Source organism: Gavia stellata, chromosome 23 (genome assembly GCF_030936135.1).
Source record: "Gavia stellata isolate bGavSte3 chromosome 23, bGavSte3.hap2, whole genome shotgun sequence".
NCBI classification, from domain to species: Eukaryota; Metazoa; Chordata; class Aves; order Gaviiformes; family Gaviidae; genus Gavia; species Gavia stellata.
The window spans coordinates 4,637,193-4,656,298 of record NC_082616.1 but is presented as its reverse complement, the minus strand read 5'-3'; the positions used below and the strand labels follow the sequence as shown (position 1 = coordinate 4,656,298).

General features: G+C 42.8%; 1 protein-coding gene across 1 annotated transcript in view; it reads right to left on the bottom strand.

Annotated features, from left to right (window-relative positions):
• Positions 1 to 15,743, bottom strand: part of KIF16B (kinesin family member 16B) — a 138,264-nt gene extending 122,521 nt beyond the window's left edge. Inside the window, exon 1 of the mRNA XM_059828444.1 lies at positions 15,697 to 15,743. Within this exon, the coding sequence (XP_059684427.1) occupies positions 15,697 to 15,743 (47 nt within the window). The remainder of the gene's footprint in view (positions 1 to 15,696) is intronic.
• Between the last annotated feature and the right edge of the window lie 3,363 nt (positions 15,744 to 19,106).

Genomic DNA, 19,106 nt, shown 5'->3' with positions numbered 1-19,106 from the left:
ATGTATTCTGATCCAAAGCCCAGTGAAGTCAATTACGTGGCTCTAAGGAACTGCAAAACAGAACGTTACAAGATAAGCCCCAGCCTCTTACCACCATCATAGTATCAGCAGTCCCCATTTATCCATATGGCGTAGGTAACAGAGACTAAATATTTAAACCACAGAAGCCCAGTATTTTACAACTCTCTCAGAAATGAGGTACCCAACATATTTTTTGAGCTGTGATGCATGGCAGTGCAGGAGGGAGACTCTGCCACCAAGGGAGTGTTACACAGGTTTGTTGCTTCCCAGAGCACAACGATTCCAGGAAGAAAAAGAGTCCAGTTCTGCAGCAGTGTTTTCATGCACCTGCATCTATTTCACATGACTTGCTCCTGACTGTTTTCAAAACTATCAGAAAAAATCGTTAGCTCAGTGTCTAAAACCAGCATGTATCAACCTGCTTGCTAGAGATGGGATTTCATTACAGTTAGTCATAAGAGTAATACAGGCTGCTCTTGAATGACAACCTTGAGCATAACATCTCCTGTGTTATTAAAAACACGCACATGAAAAAAAGAGCCAGAAGAGGAAGACTGCTGTATACACCATACAAAACCTGGCTCCTCAAATGCTAACAGACACGCCTGTTCCAAAACCATCCGCTAAGTCACCTGACAAACTGGCGTGCCCGACTGGGGCAAAGGAAAGCAGAGGGCTTTAAAGCAATAAAGTGCTGCTCTACCATATTGCACGGTGTCTCAGCGATAACTGGATATCTGCTTGCACCAACCAAAAATGAAAGAAAGAAACTTCTTGCTAGTAACAGGAGATCCGAGTTCAGGATTTTAGCGTGACATTTTCTTCCCTGCAGTGCACTGGATCACCCAGCTGCTGACTGTGCAGCTACCCTCTATTCACATTCACTTTTCAAGTAGAAATTCTAAAGAACAGCAAAACCCTTTTTAAAGTCTACATTAATGAATAAAGATTAGGCAAATAAAAGTGCTTATTTAAATATCAACACATTAAGTTATTTTCTAAGCTAATAAAATATATAATTGTATTAATCACAGCATTAATTATACAACTGAATTTAGATGTACCATAGGAAATCATTAGAGGCAGGCCTTAAGAGATGCCTCTTAGTGATTTCCATGTCATCCTCAGTAGCTTTTACTAGGTCTACACTTAAGAGACTGAAATACTAAAATACAGCTACAGGTCATAAACAGGGAAACAGAGAAGAAATTTCTAATAGGACTTTTTAGCAGTAAATAGACTTTGGTATCGCAGTAATACAGCCTGCGGATGGCTACCATTCATCCCGATTCCTGAACAGTCTCTACCTGTTACCTGTCTGTAAGTATTTGCTCAGCAAAGGCGCAGTAAGTAATGTGGCCCAATTAAATGGTCTATCTTACTGTAAGAATTTGTTTCAAATATAATTTGTAACCTGTTTCCTCTAGGAAGTTTGGAAGGCGGAAAGAAGTCTGGGCCAGAATTATTGCTTTTTTGTCTGGATTTCTTCATGCTTGAGGTGTGCGAGGGGAAATAATAAAATACGTCGGTGCTTTCTTTCCCAGAGCTAGCCAGCTCTCCATATTATAAAACCTAAAGCTACTCAGATACAAAATGTTTAGAGTCTAACACCCATATATGAATTACACAAAATTCTGAGAAGCCTACAGTCATTAATTTTTGTGACAACACTGATAATAACATTACTAAACATTATTAAAGAATGAGGATTTAAAAGTAAAAAAAAGGTCTTGTAAAGCACTAGCCAATAAAAACATTCATAAATAGAATCTTGCATTTTTGTAGGGGAAGGGATAGGGAGAGGACAACCTGAAACAGGACTACTACGATCAGAATCAATAAGCCAACCTGAGAGAAGTGAAAAAAATTAACAGAAATCAAATACTAAAGGTTCATTTTAGTATGAGACAGCCGAGTATATTTTATTGTACACATAAAGAGTTTGAGATGATCCCATAAAAAACAATTGCATGATGCCAGTTATTTCCAGGCACTCATTTAAGAGTTCAACAGGGGCTGAGTCCCTTTCAAAAGGTTTTGACTGCAAGTTCCACCTTAATTAAAGGTTCTGGCTGTAAACAGCTGTATTGCAGTGTTGGGTATCCTTCTGAGAACCTTCACGGTTAGGAGAACCCTACTGCAACCAGCTGCTCCTCCAGCATCCATAGGAACCACCAGCCCTACCTCAGCCCAGAGAGAAGCCCCAGCCACTAACCAAAGACTCTGCCCCCGCAAATTCTACCCCCCCATCACAAAGCAATGTAAAGGGGCCAGCTGCCAAAACTAGCTCACAATTATCACTTTGATGATTTCAGAAAGCTTGCTTCCCCCGAAGCCCAATCTGCTCACATAGCAGCATTTAGGGCCAGCCTCCAGGCTGTCCTCACTGCTGTTTCATACGTCACGTGGAGTTCCAGGATCACAAGGGAAGGAAACTTATAACCCGTGATCCTGTGGCCCCTAACCAAACTACAAAGTGATGAAGCAGGCAAGTTTCTTGGCACAGATACCAGGAAATACATCAGCCCAGTGCTGTTATTAACTCTCTACTATTGCTAAATTCAGCTAGTCATCTAGCAATTAATGGCAAGGAGAAGAGGGGAAAGAAAGAAAAAAAGGAAAAAAACTCAGAAAAACTACTTCTAATGATACTGGCACTTTATTTTAATATAAACTATCAATATTAGTAACAAAATACGCTTAAAAGAACTAGTATCCTTGTCTTGCAATGGGATAACTTGATAAATGGCTTACTTGGGCAAAGTTTTAATAATTTCTCTTTATCACAAGGGGCATGTGGGTTTTGAAGAACTGCCCCAAACTGAAGATGATTCAGCAGCTATATCAAAACACAGAGGCTTCATGGACGAAGCTGCAACATAGATATCCCTATGTCAAGTTCCTTTCTTCCCTTCCCTTATATTCCCTGCTCATTTTCAGGGCAAAGACCAGAGCAGTTTTTGCACCTCCATGGGCATCTAGTCGAAATCATAGTACAAGCAGCCAAATGTTGGCAGTATCTCCAGATTTCAAGGCACCTTTCAATGACCCCTGTTCATTATGTCACGTACCCAGTCTTCCACAAGACTTTCTGAAGATCCTCCCACAGAGAGAAGGGAGAAGAGCATGGAAAAGCACTGTTACCTCAAATATAAATCAATAAGGGAAGCTTTAGAAAGATCCCTATTACAGATATGCGAAATGTGTTTGGTCTTTTTCCAAGTTCATCTTTAAGTGCCTTCCTTTAAGATCCTTCAATGGAAGGTTCAGTTATTTAAACAGTGGCTTTTTATTAACCTGTTCTGTATTATTCAGACACTAGAGCATTTATTATAGCTTATCCCATTAGAAAATCATGATATTCTGTTTTCCATTAAGTTGATACTATGGGAATCATTGATTACCATACCTGTCAGACACGACTGAGAAGAGAACGGAAAGAATGAGACATGTTTCATCTGGGGGGTGGAAGGGAAAAAACAAAAAAAAGGACAGGACAGAAAGTGCAATCAGTCTTCCCAAATAGTGTTTCAAAAGACCACTTCAGCAAACCTCCAAGGTTGCGCAGACAAGGACACAGGCACTACTCTAACTGCCTGCAAAGCACCTTTGTGTCAAAATAGAAAGAGGGTCTGTAAAATATACTCATGGAAATTCACTTAACTGTAGACATCTAATGGAATATCTATTGGGAAAGGATTATACTGAAGAGCAGATGTGCAATTTTGTTTTTCAGCTACTCAAAAACATAGTCTGAACACATGTAAAAGTAACTCAACCATGCTCAATGGCTTTTCTTTTCAGCAAAGCACCTGCTACTTCTTACTTTCCCATTTTAGGCACAATGTTACGGATTTCCTGTTCTATCACTTTGCTTGTTCACTACCCAGGTGTATTTCTGGGGTCACAAAGTGAAAGCATGAGGGTTGCTTAATGACCAGGAGAATTTAAGGTAGATTTAACTGAAAAACAAGCACAAAGTTTGTCACAGAAAGAACTTGGCTTTTTCTTGTAGCTTGGTAACATACCAACTGTACCTTTGCCCTGACGTCCCATTGAATTACACCGACCAAGAGCACTTCCCTTTGTTTGAGTAACTCTTAAAAGCAGGTCATTCAATTCAACCGTATGCTTTTAAGAAGTCAGACAAAAATGCTCCTTCACAAGAAATTCTCTCTCTAACTACAGGAAAAGTAAAGTTGGTGCAATCTGAAATATCACGCAATTTCTCTTTCCTACCCAGAGGTTTTTGTTTGGTTTTGGTTTTTTTAACTTCTTCAATGTTTATCGAATCATTTTGTAGAAAGTACATTTTTTAAAAAATGTGATTCCATATCTAGGTACAGTTAAAGACATAAATCTGGTGGTCTGTATATAAAACATCCTCATTACCCTTTGGGTTAAAGCAATTTTTCCATAAACATCAATAGCAAGTAGTTTCAATATAATGTTGGCTGAGATCTAAAATCAGAACAAGTCAAGCAACCTCATTTAATCACAAGACTTTGGGAATCCACTGTGGCTGAAGTCACTGGTACAACACGATTACACTGTATAAAAATCACAGCTGTCTCCATAGCGGGGCAATAGCCGAGCACATCCTGAGCTTAAAGTAACCCCATGCTGTTTACTGATATGGCTACAAGCCCATAACTAAATGATTGAAGCCATGTTTACACTAATATAGTCTAAAAGTTAACAACTACACATCGTACATCAAGCAGCATGACTGCAGTCAGACGTCCTTCAGATTTGGTTTGAGGGGAGGTTCCTAGGTGGATCCTTTGATAGCTGGTAAGGATTGCAGCCTCCCCCTCGTTCGGGAGAGCTCCTTCTCTCTGAACAACACATCTTTATCATCTTCAAGACCTCTACCAAGCTGTCAAATCTGGCTGACATCGGCCAACAGTTTCAAAAGCTGCTAGATGGGACCGGACTGGCTGACAGATGGGCGGTGCAATCTCTCAAGTTTCATCTCAAGAAGCCAGACAAGAAAACAGCAGAAAAAATTCCTGGGGACTGAAGTTAAAAGAAAAAGCTTTCTATGGATACGATTGCGATTGTGTCTCAGTAAGAGAAAGAAACTGTGCACATACTTGGTACTTTAGAGTTTCGTTGTACAGCGCATTTTGCGTGGGCATATGGTTTTCTGTGATCAACATAGTCTTAATAATTTGCTAGCGGAGACTTCTAATGATACCCACATTCCCTTTTGTGATACCGGTTTTATAAAAAGCATTGGCAATCTCTGCAAATAGTTAAATGAGAGACTTCTGCTAGTCCCAGAACTTTCTTCACGGTGCAGCTGAAACCAGAATAATAAACCCAGTGACAGCAAATGCAGAAACAGGGGAAACCTTGCACATCTCATGAAACAGAAATATTCCCTTAGTTTATATACTAATACACACATATCAGTTCTTGTATGAAGGACAACCTAGATTAAATGCCTTTAGCCACAAGAATAAATTTTACCAACAATACTGAGAGGCAGTAGCTTCATCTACAGCAGTAAGGCTCTCCTGGAAAATGAACGTACAGGTGTCCTTGTGCTGTCTTCTGTCAAATGATATCTAGCTTTTTTGGGGAAACTATGCACACTTGTGGTAACACATACAGACTGGTCAGTACATTAAATCACATACCTGACCTCCTTTACAGATTTGTACTTTTAATAATATTATAGGTAGACTTCACCTCCCAACAACTCAGATCAGGTCTGGTGGGTAGCCACATAAGCAAATTTTTAAATCATCAGCAACAACTAACTTAAAAAAAGTTACTGTATCGCCACATGCCATGGTCAATGATCGCGTAGTAACCTGAAAAATATTTCAGCTTCAATCAGCAGACTACCTCAACAGTGACTTTTCTGCTTTGCCTGCCTAGATGGAATATCGGACCAAGCTCAGTAATGGTCTTACCAGTAGGAACTAGTACTGCATAGCTAAGTTTTAAGATATCCACATGTGAAACCCCTCTTACACATTTCTGGTGTCAGTCTTTAGGAAAATGGTGCAAATGCCCATCTTTGGCAGAAGCGACATGAAATATAACCTCAGACACAACCAAGTTGATTTGAATGACATCCTACAATTTTGTTGTAACTATTGTGACACTACAAAGTTTCTCTAGGACTCTTGGATTTTAGTCCACGTGATATTTTGCTTTTACTAACTTGTTTCTTCTGATGTGTTCTCTTACTCCTGCTATTCTAAGTCATAAAGACAGTACTGACTTATCCTTTTGTGTACAGCAAAATGCAATTCAAAGAAATCACATTGTTTCCCTGCAGCGCCCTTGTCTTTCAGGGCAGAAGGTCCTCAAATAAGAAATTCAGAAAAAAATAAAATTGTGCCTGACCTCATGGATCTATTAGCCCCTCAAGTAATCCATAAGGCTGTTCTCCTGTCATTCTTTTCCTCAACTGAGACACATACAAGCAATCTAGATTGAACAACAAATGACTTCAGTTATCAAAGTACAAATATCTTTCAAGTGTGTAAGCATACAGAAAAATGACGGGGGTACTCCAGGTTCTGTATCTCACTGTGCTTTGTGTTTACAATATAAACTCTTTGGAGAAGAGTCTTCATAAAGCCAATATTTGAAGTGCCTGAGTCTTCAACAATAAGAACTTCAGCCCATCAGCAATTAAGACGCCGAGTGCCATGTACGCCCTCTTTCTGTTAGATAACTCTGAAAAACCCTCTCTCAATAAATAACCCTGGCTTTGTATTCATAGCTACTGCAAAATAGAGGACTTTGCTCTTCAATTCAGTCAGCTGTTCTTACCAACAATACCTGCCTTTCAGACACTCAGACTTCTGAGAGCCTTCAAGTCCAAGAGCTCAGTTAGGTTAAAACAGCTGAGTGCTAATCCCTTTTATTTCAAAACTGGTCTTAATTTCAAATAAACAAAGCGTGAGAAACAGACTCACCTTTCTCTCACTTCTTTTCATCAGGAAAGCTACAATACAGAGACTCATCACCTTTTTCTCTGCTGGTTTCAGGGAGCTCTCAAAGAGCAGAGTTTGAAAGCATTTTATTGTTTGTCATTTTAGTGACAAATATTCATAGGTAACCTGGCAATGTGTTTGATAATACTGAAATACATGAACTAGGAAACGCTATTCTAAAACTAGGCTTTTAAGTTCAAAATGCTTAAGTTTGTAAAGTTTTGGGGATTCTAAATTGTAAATGAGGCCAGTTTAATTACTTTGCCCCACACGTGCCCACACTGCCACAGTGCTCCAGCCCCGCTCGCACTGGAAGGTCTTTGTTCGTCAATGCTAGGGAGGGGGACAGACGAAACACGGTAGCGATTGTGAGAAATCCCACAGGCTTGAAAAACGTCTGAAGCATTTGCATTAAGCACTGAAAGGACAGAAAAATAAGCACATGTAAACAGAAGCTATATGTGGGCTTCCCCATCTCTCAGGGTTTATGCAAGCTTAACCGTCAGTCCCAGCCATTAACTCTTCAGTTAATGGGAACCCAGTATTTTGCTGAAACTCTTTAGAGCTCCTTCCGCAGCGATCAAGTCTGCTCCAGTTTTGCTGCTCACCAACACAAGGATAAAGCTCTGCATTTGGGGCTCTCCCTCCCTGATACATCTTGTTTGAGATATGAAAATGGCAAGATCCCGTTCTAAAGACTACAAAGGGCAGAGAATAAACTGGGTATGCATCAAGCTGTGCAAAAACCACCGCAGAGGAAGTCGGAGGCAGAACGGCAAACACAGGAGCTACTTAAAAGTCACCCAGGTCTAGTCCCACCTTCCCATTCAAGCAAGATCGTTTCCTGTAATGACTTTCTTCAAAGGAATTAGCCCTTCCCAACCGCCTGAGCTTTCATTCCCCTCAGGAGACTCTTCCACAACCTGCACTATCTCATTAGCAGTAATTCCTTAGATACAGTTTAAGCTGATCCATTATTAGCTTCATTCCATTACTCCCAAGATATTATGAAGGAGCCATAACTAAATATTTAATTCTTCTTTTCAATATTTAAGCCCTGCAAATATTTCTAGATTTGCATCTCCTAATCTACTCCAGTAGTCATAACACATAGAGTACACATTTAGCTCGATATTTTTTGAATCGGTGATTCCCGTCATTTTTGTTATTCTTTTCCAACATAATTCAGATAATGAGGTTCCAGAAACAGGACTTTACAAGATACTGACCCAGGGGCTTGCAGGGGGAAGCACCAACCACAGCTTCAGTGTTTGGTTCTGCGATATATTTGCAAACAAGAACTGCACTGTGATTGCAGCACACTCCTAAGTTCAAATTCATCACTTCCAAGCAGAAAAACTTCAAAGATTAACCACAGAGGAAGAGGGCATAGGAAGAAGAGGAAAACAAGCCACTGATGTTCAAAGACCGCGTACTTTAGCACAGGTGAGAAACTCTAAAGAAACAAGCCACCAAAGAGTGTTGGCATTCTCTATTGCTCACAGTCTTAAGTTTGAACTTACTTCAGCGCTGCTGACATTTGCTATTGTGGAAAGCCTAAGGAGAGTCCAACAAGTTTTTCTAGAATATCCTGATCTGTGGCATCCAAAATCCCAGCCAACCATCATCCTTGGTGTTGCTGTCTCTATTTGGCTTTAACTTCTCATTTTAGCAAAGGCCATACTCTCATTAGACCCCACTCCTTAACACAGCTATCCAATACTGCATTTTACCACCCCTTAGGAAAACATGGCCAGACCATCTGAGACTTAAACTTTTCAGGAGAGTGACTATCCTGCTTTACATTTGCAAAGTTCTCTTTATGCCTCTGAGTAAAATAACTTTGGCATTTTTCCCTCCACCTTATAGCTGCTGCCTTCTTCTATTCCTACATAGCCAGAACTGAACTATTTATTGCCCTTATGCCAAAAAAACCTGAAAACCAACCATCTCTCATGCTACTATATTGATTAGAAGACTTCCATCACCTCTTATTTATCCTTATTTATCCCACTGACAACCAAGACTTTTCTGTAAGCCCACTATGCTCTTCTCTATGTTTTTCTTTTCTAGTCCTTGCCAATTTGAATCACCACTCTGCTGTGAACAAGCTGTTGTTTCTACTTCATTTGCTTTAACAGCAAGTTCTCCAGCCTTTCCTCCATTTTCAAATGGCCTGCTTGCAGCTTTATAACACAACTTACTACATCCCTTTCTCAAATATACAATCCCCATAGATACCATTTAAAGGAGCCTCACAATACATAGCACCTATGTTTCCTAGTGAACACTGCTAGCTCAATTGCACCTTTATTCCAGAACTACAAACAGCAATAACAACAGCCATAAACTACCATCACTGAGGCTTTTATCATCTTTGGGGGCATTTTTACATAATTACAAATGTTTATGTCACAATTTATTGTTGATACCTGTGCTCGAAGAACACACATTCAACGCATTTAACAAGTGGAGCCCTGCCTAGCGCCTGTTAGATACCATCAATGCCAGGGACCAACAGCCCCTCAAAACAGGCCCACCCATGTGTCCTACCCACCTCTTCCTCTCTCTCAAAGTCCTACACCTTAAACAATCAGGTAATGTGGCCATACAACGATCATTTAGTTTCACCTATAGGGAAACATGGATCTTGTTGTACACTTCTTTCTCACAAATACCAGATTTTTGCGCTTTTCCACGTCTGGCAGCCTCACTGTGCCAAGTTACCAAGGCCAAATGAATGAAGCAGCCCACTACTCTTAACCCCACCCCAGAACCTGGCCATACCCACTGGGTATCACCCTGCCATTGCCAATCATAACCCATCTGTGAAGCACACCTTCATTCAGGTCAGTTAAAAGGTAGTGTTTATTAAGGAGCGATGGTGTGTATGTTGTCATGCTGATGCTCACCCCTCTGATCCTCCCTGTAGTAAGAGACCTGTCCTGAGGAGGTGAGGATGTCCGCATTGAAGAATAAAAGCTGTTACTGCTGTTTGCTTCTCTTGAAGAGGTGAGAGATAATAAATGGAAAATAAAACCATTTCTTCATACACTGTACAAAACCAAACATACTTTTTATTTCAGACTTCAAGTTCTCTTAGTATCAACTTTACATGATCCAAGAACTCAGATCAGAGTCTACACCTTTATGCACTAGTCCAATGCTAACAACAGAAGTAGCACAGTGATGAAGGTCATTAGATATATATACATGCATAGCTTATTTCCAGGGAGAGAAGCGTATCTACTCTGAACACCTTCCCAAAGGAAAAATCTGCTGGAGGTCATTAAGTGGGTTCAAGGTTTTGGACACAAAATACAGCAAAGTGAAAAAGTCACATTCAGAACAGATAGTTTGTCTTGCCAACTCAGCATCAAAGTAGATTTTTATTGGATTCGGACTCACCCACAGATAAAGGCAGAGGCAAGAGAGAGGTACACTCACCCCAGGCACGCTAGAGCCTCACCTATCCTCACAGATCTTTCAGCTTATATTTATAGTACAGAAATTGTACCTGATTGTAAATCAAATCACAAGCATCATTATTAAAACAGAAGTTCAAAGACTTAATGTAAGAAATAGCAAACTCAGCTTGCTGATAAATGGCTTATCCTCATCGGTCCTGTAGTTTAGAAAGTGACAGTATTGCAACACTTGGCCATAGTTAAGCCCTGAGTTATGTTTCTGCTATCACTCTGGATCCTCTCAAGAGCAACAACCAACAATTGGTGCTCAGAAACAGGTGCAGCAAAAATTTCACCATGCATTTCAGAGACAAATACAGTATTTAACTACAGGTCTCCTTGCTTGTAATTACTTCATCTTTTCTCACTCTACCTGTGTTACACTGATGTTATACATATTTTGTCAAAACACTCCATCTTTATAAATTCATGAAAATGAAAAACACACACAGTAACCTGTATTTTAGACACAGCAATTCTTCATGAGAAACCAATTCATTCCCCTCTTCCCTGCACTGGAAATTCTACAATATATTCTCCATGTATTTCTTTTGCTTCTCTTCTCAATTCTAAAAAGCATAGATAGTTAATTATAATTTTCATAGTCCCAGTAAGCTCCTACCTAAATCACTTGTGAACACTCGGAATGGAAATTAAGATTTCAGCTGGCTCGTCACCGTTTTCTTGTTTATCTCTTCTTGTTGCTACAAAAACACTCTAGTCACATGTTTCTTGTAAAATGAAACAGCTTATTTTATATCTCTGTCCTTTGCATTGCTATATTAATTTGAGCCATTGAAAACTCTGCTATTGATACTAAGGCTAGGATTGCGCAAGCCGTTATTTTTCAAGATAATACAACGTTGGTCCTAAACTCCCAAGGTACTCTGACTCCAGCTCTGCATGTAAAGCAGTTACTTAGACTTACAAGCATAACCGAGAGGTGTAATAATGTAAAACCAAGAGGGCCAGCCTTACGTCTAATGAATAATCCTGTAGAATGTATTTGTGGATTAAAGTATTGACATCGGCGTGGCTTTTAATCCAAACAAATCCCAGAGTCACACAAATGCCTTCTCTGAGCAATAAAACATATTTTCTCTGTCTCCCCACTATCAAACATATAAGCTGTTAATCTTCACATGGTAACTGTGAATGACCCTATAACCACGTAAAGCACTACAGCCCCCGACACGCATTTCTGCCACCCCCATCAGTCACTTGTGTTTGGAGAGGAAATCTAAGGAGTGTGTGCATGCAGGGTTAGAAACTGATCATTTAAAAATGAAATCAAATTGGAACTTCTATTTCATTACACTGGAAATAACAGAGCTGTGGGAAAGTCTACACAGCTCATTTAAATAAACATTTAAAATCACTGAGAGCACTGGATAAGCACAGGGAAGAAGAACCTGCTGCAGTGCAAACCCACATTCTGACACCAGCTGCATCTTCTGCAGGTAAAGAAAGCATATGACCCTTGTTTAGTTTGTTCAACTAGTTAAATCCAATAATTATTTTATGCAAATGCAAGAAACAGATGAAAAAGGTTAAAAATCAGAAAAAGCTTGTTCTCCTCTATTACTTCATGAATTAAAGGCCAAATAGGACAGAGCTATCAGATGTAAGAAATTGAGGGGCATAAGAATTGGTGATAGTATCTGAAAGAATCAAGTTGATATTTCCTTTATTAAATATCAAAACATTTTTTCTTATTTAGCATACTTTAGATGGTTTTATTTACCTGACAAAAAGAGTATAAAAGTGGTTTTCCTGAACAGTAATTGAATTCTAGTTTTCGTGCAGAGAAAACGTGACATAAAATGGAAGTAAGAACAGATTACCCCCTCGTTCGTCTCAAAAACCTCTGAACAGATGAACATAAAGCAATGTATTTATTTGAACTGTGCAGATACAGTGCATAATACAAAACAGAGAGCCAGAATTAGGTTAGGCTTAACGGGATCCCAAATATCTCGCACCATGCAGAAGACAGAGACTAGCAACCAGTAACCCAAAGTCGTCTTTCAGAACATGAAGAGAAAAGTGCCTGGAAGCCAATTGCACTTCTCTGTAATCCCATTATCTTGCCCAGGGAGCGGCCGTTCTGAGGAATGACAGAATCTTGATGAGAAACTGCATTTTGTGGGATCAGGTATGGGATTCTCCAGTCAAGTCCTCCACATTGTAAGACAATAAATGAATGCTTCTAATGATTGTTTTGGAAAACGAACCTTAGAAATAATAGTGACCAAAACCATTAACTTGCCAGAGCAAAATACATCAACCACCCAACCTCACCTCCCTGCAGATTTCTATTTGAGGAAGAAAACCTAGTCTTCTGCCAGCTGGCAGGTTTTTAGCCCCTTTACAGAAACATTAAAATATAAGCACAGACCGAAAGGCTGTCATTGCAATTCGGTATTGAATTAGGAAAACCAAAGGATAGATGGAGACTCACCAAGTAACTGAACTTTCTAAGCTCATACTCACAATTGGTTTCAAAACAGAACTGTAAAGCCATTAGACATTATTTTTATTACATTATCCAGAGATATAATCAAAAACCTCTAGTGTAACCTCTGTGTAACACAATTTGGAATGTTAACTACCGTAAGAAGAATGGTCAAGGGCTTTCACAACAGCACTGAAACAAACAAATTCCTTCCAGGTCGAGCCAGAGAACGAGAAGACTAAAAATAAATCACAGCAGAAGGAAAAAAAAAAATAGACTAAAGTTTGTCACCTAAGCAATGGAACAGCAAGTAATCCTTAAAGAACAACCCCCTCCCTATCACATGATTCATTCCAAGATCCATGTTCATGACTTATTACACAATTAGCAGTGCTATGACACCACACAGCGCAACTGCTCCATAATGCAGGAGTCTTACCAACAACCATTCATTAACTCTGTCTTCTCTAATTAAAAATGAGTCACGAAATAAGCTGCATTATATGATTAAGCTCTGAACAAACCAAAGCAAATTCAGAGACACGTATGAAATTAAACTTAACTCTATACAGTATCATGTTAAAGATTTGGAAAAAAAGTGCCGCAGAATGAACACCCAATTGGGAAAGTTCCTTTGAATGGACAAAAAGATCCCTCCTCTGTAAAACACTGCAGTGACCCGTAAAGGGGAAGGGAGCACATCTGAGAGAAGACATCTACAGGGGAAACTAATACAAGCAAAATATGATTCCTGCCCCGGCTTATGGTTCACAATATCTTCACTATTGCAATAGAAAAAGCTCTTGGATCCTCTGAGGCTTAGGATGTCAGTTTTACAATGTACAGCACATGAGTCCAGCACCGACTGAAGGAGAGGAGCACCATCAATCCCAGCACCACTCCCGAGCTGCAGTACCGGGTGCCACGGGGAACAGCAACTGTGCCTCTGAAAAATCAAGCTTAGAAGCAACATCCCATGACATGGAATCCAGCTTCCTGACAATGTTTTTATAAGCATCAAGCACCATCCCATAAATAGCAAGGTTTTAACAACTTGAACTGGAAGGCTCTTCACGGTTTGCTTATTTCTGTAGTCTGACACATACTAGTTTTAAGAGTAAGTTTATTCACAGCCTACTCATTACCACTCAGAACATGGCGTCAAAGACGATGTTGATCACTCCAGGCCTCTGCCTGCCCTGCTCTTAGGCTCATTCTTTTCCATCCTATCACAGTTTTCATCATTTTCTAGTTATGCTCTGATCTAGCCTCATCCAAGTTATCCTCCCACATTCATTCCAGACACAAGGTCCAGAGTCATTGGCTGTAACGTTCTTTTGTCACAACACCTGCAAACTTCTACTCACACTTTATCAGTTGGTGTTTCCACTGCCTATCACAATCACCAGCCCTTTTCCCTTCTGCCATATGCTTTCCATTTCCCTCTCTCTGCTCTCTTTTAGCAGATCATGGTTCTGTCCACGAACGAAACTTCTCTGTGCTACCAAAACACTACAAATAACAAGTCTTATCAATACTTTAAAGACCTATGCTACCTGTTGTCAGAGATTCTCAAAGGAAAAGTGAACTGTATATATAGAGTAATTTTAAAAATTTATAACAACCATAAGGTTAAACTCAGGGGAGGGAGGGAGTGAGGGAAAGCAGGAGGCTGTGACAAAATTATTCATCAACCCTCATCTCTAACCACTCAGCTCCATCAAACTGCCTAAACTGCTTGAAACCAACCTGCAATATTCTCCCCTTCCAACCTTCATCAACTTTATTTTCATAAGGTTTGTTTTTCCCCCCGCTGAAAATGACAAGATATCAACCGACATTCAGAACTTGACAAGTTATTTTTTTTTCAACACCTGAATCAGATCAAGTGAAAGGAAGGGTGGGAGCCTGATCGGCTGCCTATGCTTTTGAAACACTTTTAACTGGCTACATCATTCCAGAACAAGAGAAGAAGTAAGAGCACTGTCAGTAGAATCTGATCATTTTCTATATATGGTTCCTAGATTATATCATTAAAAATTAACCCCATTGTGCATATTATGTATTTATTTCACCAAAGAAAACAGTGTTTATTTCCTGGACACATCTCAGGAAGTGAGTGATAAACTCTTGCCAATATAGTAAATGGGGCGGACTGCCTCTTTGACACTTCGAGCTTAAGTAGCCTACTACTAACCTTTACCGTAATGGCTCCTCCACAAAAGCTGGCATTACAAATGAACTAGACAACAGTCTCTCTCTTTCAAGTAGGTAGAAGGGGTTGCAGTTGCTAGACGAAACAAAGTAGCTCTCTTCCACATTTTAGAAGCCTGGTTGGACACTCTTGGCAGGCAGGCCCTTGCCCCTCAATAGTTTCCTATCTTCCCCAAAGCAACGTTTTCCTCATTATAAAAGGATCAAACAAGCCAATGCTTAAGACCATGACAGACTGAACTTTCCAGGAAAGGCCCCGCACCTTCCAGCCCAACGAGGGAGCTACTCCCCAGCCTGCCGGGCAGGAGCAGCGCTCCCCGCAGCCGCTGCAGCCAGGCAGAGCCGCTCAGCCGAGCGCCAAGAGACCCCTCAAGTCCCAGGCAGAGCCCCCCCCAAACCTCCACCGCCGCGACGGCTCTCACCGCCTGCACAGGTGGGACACGGAGTTTCACGCACCCCCTGCGTGAGCTCCGAGACCGGCGGCAGCTCAGGGGCAGCGGCCGCTGCGCCCGCGGCCGCGCAGCCCCTCAGGAGCGGGGCGCGGGCAAGGCCGGGGCGGCCCCGCGCCAGGCGCACTTACCTGCGGTTCATGGGCCGCACTCGCACGGCCACCTTCACCGAAGCCATGGCTCATCCCCGCCGGGCCCGCACCTGCTCCAGCCGCCACCGGCGACTCAGCCTCGCGCCGCCCGGCCTGGCCTGGCCTGGCCTGGCCCTCGCCGCCGACCCGCGCCCCGCCCGCCCGCCCGCCGGGGCCGAGCGCAGGCCGCCCCCCGGCCTAGGCCATGTCGCTATGGCAACCGCTGCCCGCCCCCCCGCGCGGCTATGGGGGCTGCGCAGGGACAAACAACGTCGCAAGGCGTTGCTCCTCCCGGCCGTGCGGCCCCGCCCTCGGCTGCGGCGGGGCGGGGCGGGGCGGGGCGGGGGGGGGGGGGCAGGAGGAGGAGGAGGAGGAGGAAGGCCGGGGAGGAAGGCCGGGGGGGCCTTGGGGAGAAGGGGTACGGGGGTAGCGACAGTTACTGTGGGTGGGCGGTGGGTGCTTCTCCACAGGGACGTCCCCGCGGTGTATATATATATATAGAGAGAGATTTGGGTGTGTATATGCCTGTACATACATATATGTACGTATATATACACACACCCCCCTATAAATACATATCTCCCTGTTACATATAGGGAGATATATATATCGGGTTGTAGGTAGGGGTGTATATACATATACACACCTATATATATACTCCTATATACACCCCATATATATCTCTCCCTATATATATACACACACCCCTGTATATATACACACTCCTATATATATACACCTATGTATACCTATATATGGGGGATAGAGATGTCTATATGGATATATAGAGATATATATGTATGTCCATATATATCTACATATATATCCATATCTATCTATATCTCTTTTTTGTCCTTGGTTACATATATGTATACGCATACATACGTGTTTAAGCGAAGGTGTTAAAACAAAGCCATGCGCGCAATCCCTGTCGCACCCGGCCGACATGCCGCCGAGGCCGGGCTGCCGCCGCGCTGGTACCGCGGGGGGATCTGGGGACAGGACCCCACCTGTGCCCCCACCTTGTCCCACTGCCCCGAGGGACGTGCTCAGCAAAGCACGGACACGGTCGGCACTGCCTCAGCGAAGGCAGGCAACGTTTCCAGGAGATAGAAATGGTTAAGCAGGATGCACGGCAGCCAAGTAGTAAAATTTGTGTCTATAAGGAGATAAATCTGGGTTATTATTTTTTTACTGCTTACAGTAGGGCACGCAGCAGCTCTCCCAGCAGGTATCAGCACTGACTCCATCCTTTGCGTATAACAAGAAAAAGCTGATTATGGTCAGCCCGGAGAAAAGCAGACGTAAAAAAAGGGTAACTCCAAACGCACGTTAAGGCGCAGCGTATGATGGAGAGCCGTGCCCTCACCGGCGTTTGCAGAAACCCAGCCTGGGCGACCAGCCAGGATGCCCAGGGCGCGGCGAGCCCCCGCCCCAGGGGATACATCCTGCACGGGGAGCTGGAGACCTCGCACCAAACCTACGGCGCCAGCGCTCCCGCGGGGAGCACCGCCGTCTTCACTGCCTTTGGAGAAGCAGCCGGAGCCTGGACCAGCCTTAGGCAGGACCCCTCACGCCACGCTTCAGTAATGAAAAACCCTAACGAGGCCTCGGAAATGGCCACGGTGCCGGTGCCACGGGAGGGGACAACCGCTCCACCGGCACCAGGCAGGCACGTCCTCCCCTGGGGAGCCGCCGGCCGCAGCAGGACGTCTGGCTCGTAGGGAGTAACTGTGAAGAAGACAACATAAAAAAGCAGGATAAGTAATATTAGCATAAATAATAAATATTTTTGTTTGTTTGGAGTTGTCAGTGCCTGGAAACCACACCCGGGATGGAGACACCATTTCAAATGCTACGCAAACACAGTTGCACTCAAGTCACTAGGACGTTACTGGCTTCACAAGCCAAAAAAACAGTTGCCAAAACACGGGAGAAGGTCTTAGACCTTCTCAGACCTCGTCCTCAGCGGTGAATCCTACTAACAACTGATTGTCTCCAAAAAGGGGAAGGAATGAGGAAGGGGGGATGACAGTAAAACCATCAGCTGACGAGTGATGTTAGCGTCGGTGGCAAGCGGGATCATGGAGATGAATGAGATGACCTGGGAAAAGGAGGAGAGTGGAGAAGGGAAAGGAGGAGACAGAAGGAGCCCAGGTTTAACCCCAAAGGTGTGGGGAAGCACTAGGAGGAGGGTCAGAGGAACACAGCGAGCCAGGACAGAAGAGATTTGGAGGATTACTGACCGCTGGAGGTGGTCAAAGGAGACGGGGCGGACGCCCACCAGACACGGAAACACAGCTGAGAACCAAGGCAAAAAGAGATGCCATAGGGTGGAGAAAGGAAAGGATCCAGAAATAAGCCAGAAAAGTGATGTCCCCGGCAGTGCATCACATCCACTGAGAGATGAGGTGACTTTTGAAGATAGAGGTCAGGTCCAAGGGGTGATTTTACAGCAAAATAGAAGCTATTATGTGTTCAATTTGCTCAAGGAAGAGAAGAGGAGGGATGAGAACAAGAGGGCTCCGAGGCAAGGGGTTAGAAAGTCACTGGTGCAGTGGCTTAAAAGAGAAGAAGGGAGGAAAAAATATAGGGGCCAGTAGTAGGAAAGAAGGAGGAAGGAACAATATACAGAGAGAGAGAGAGAAGAGCACATTGTTGGAGACCCAGGAGGCTTTCGACAGCCAGGTGGGACCTCTGGCCTGAGAGTCAGAGATTAAAAACCATATTGAAGCTTCAGAGATGGAAAAGAAAGTAGTGGAGTCATAATGTGGATTTTTCCTGAGGTTTCCAGCGATGTGAGAGGACAAGCACGGGGGAAAGACACAAGGAGGGAGACGGAGTTTGTGGTGCTGAGACAAACTCCAAGGGTAAAGGAAAAAGAGCCGGGAGAAGTTTCGGCACCAGTGTCAGAGTATCGTGGACCGGAGGTCACAGGAGCACTAAAAAAGAAGGGAAGGGATCAAGTGTGCTATGCCAGAGAGGTGTCAGAATGGGAGAGAAAGAAGTGGGGTGTTGGGAAATCACAGAAGGAGCAATATTTGCTTAAAGATCAGCCAAGGACCGCGTCACCCTGGTGAGCACAGGAGCGGACACACTGCAGCAGCCAAACGTGCCGGCGGGGGGACCCCCGCTAAGGCATGGGGCAAATCGATTAAAGCATACTGAAAGCTTTAAAGAGGATCTGGGAGATGTATGACAAGCTGACAGGGAAGAGCACAAAAACATTAGAAAGACAGAGTAAGCTAAAAAGCGTGTAGGAAAAAAATAGATGTGTACACACATGCATAATAGGATAAAAGAATAAAAAGCAGTAGTAAAAAATACAATAAAATGTCACAATTTTCAGCACCAGTTAGGGGTCCTAGAAAAGCCAACCAGTATGTAGCCTAATTTGTAGAGCATCTACT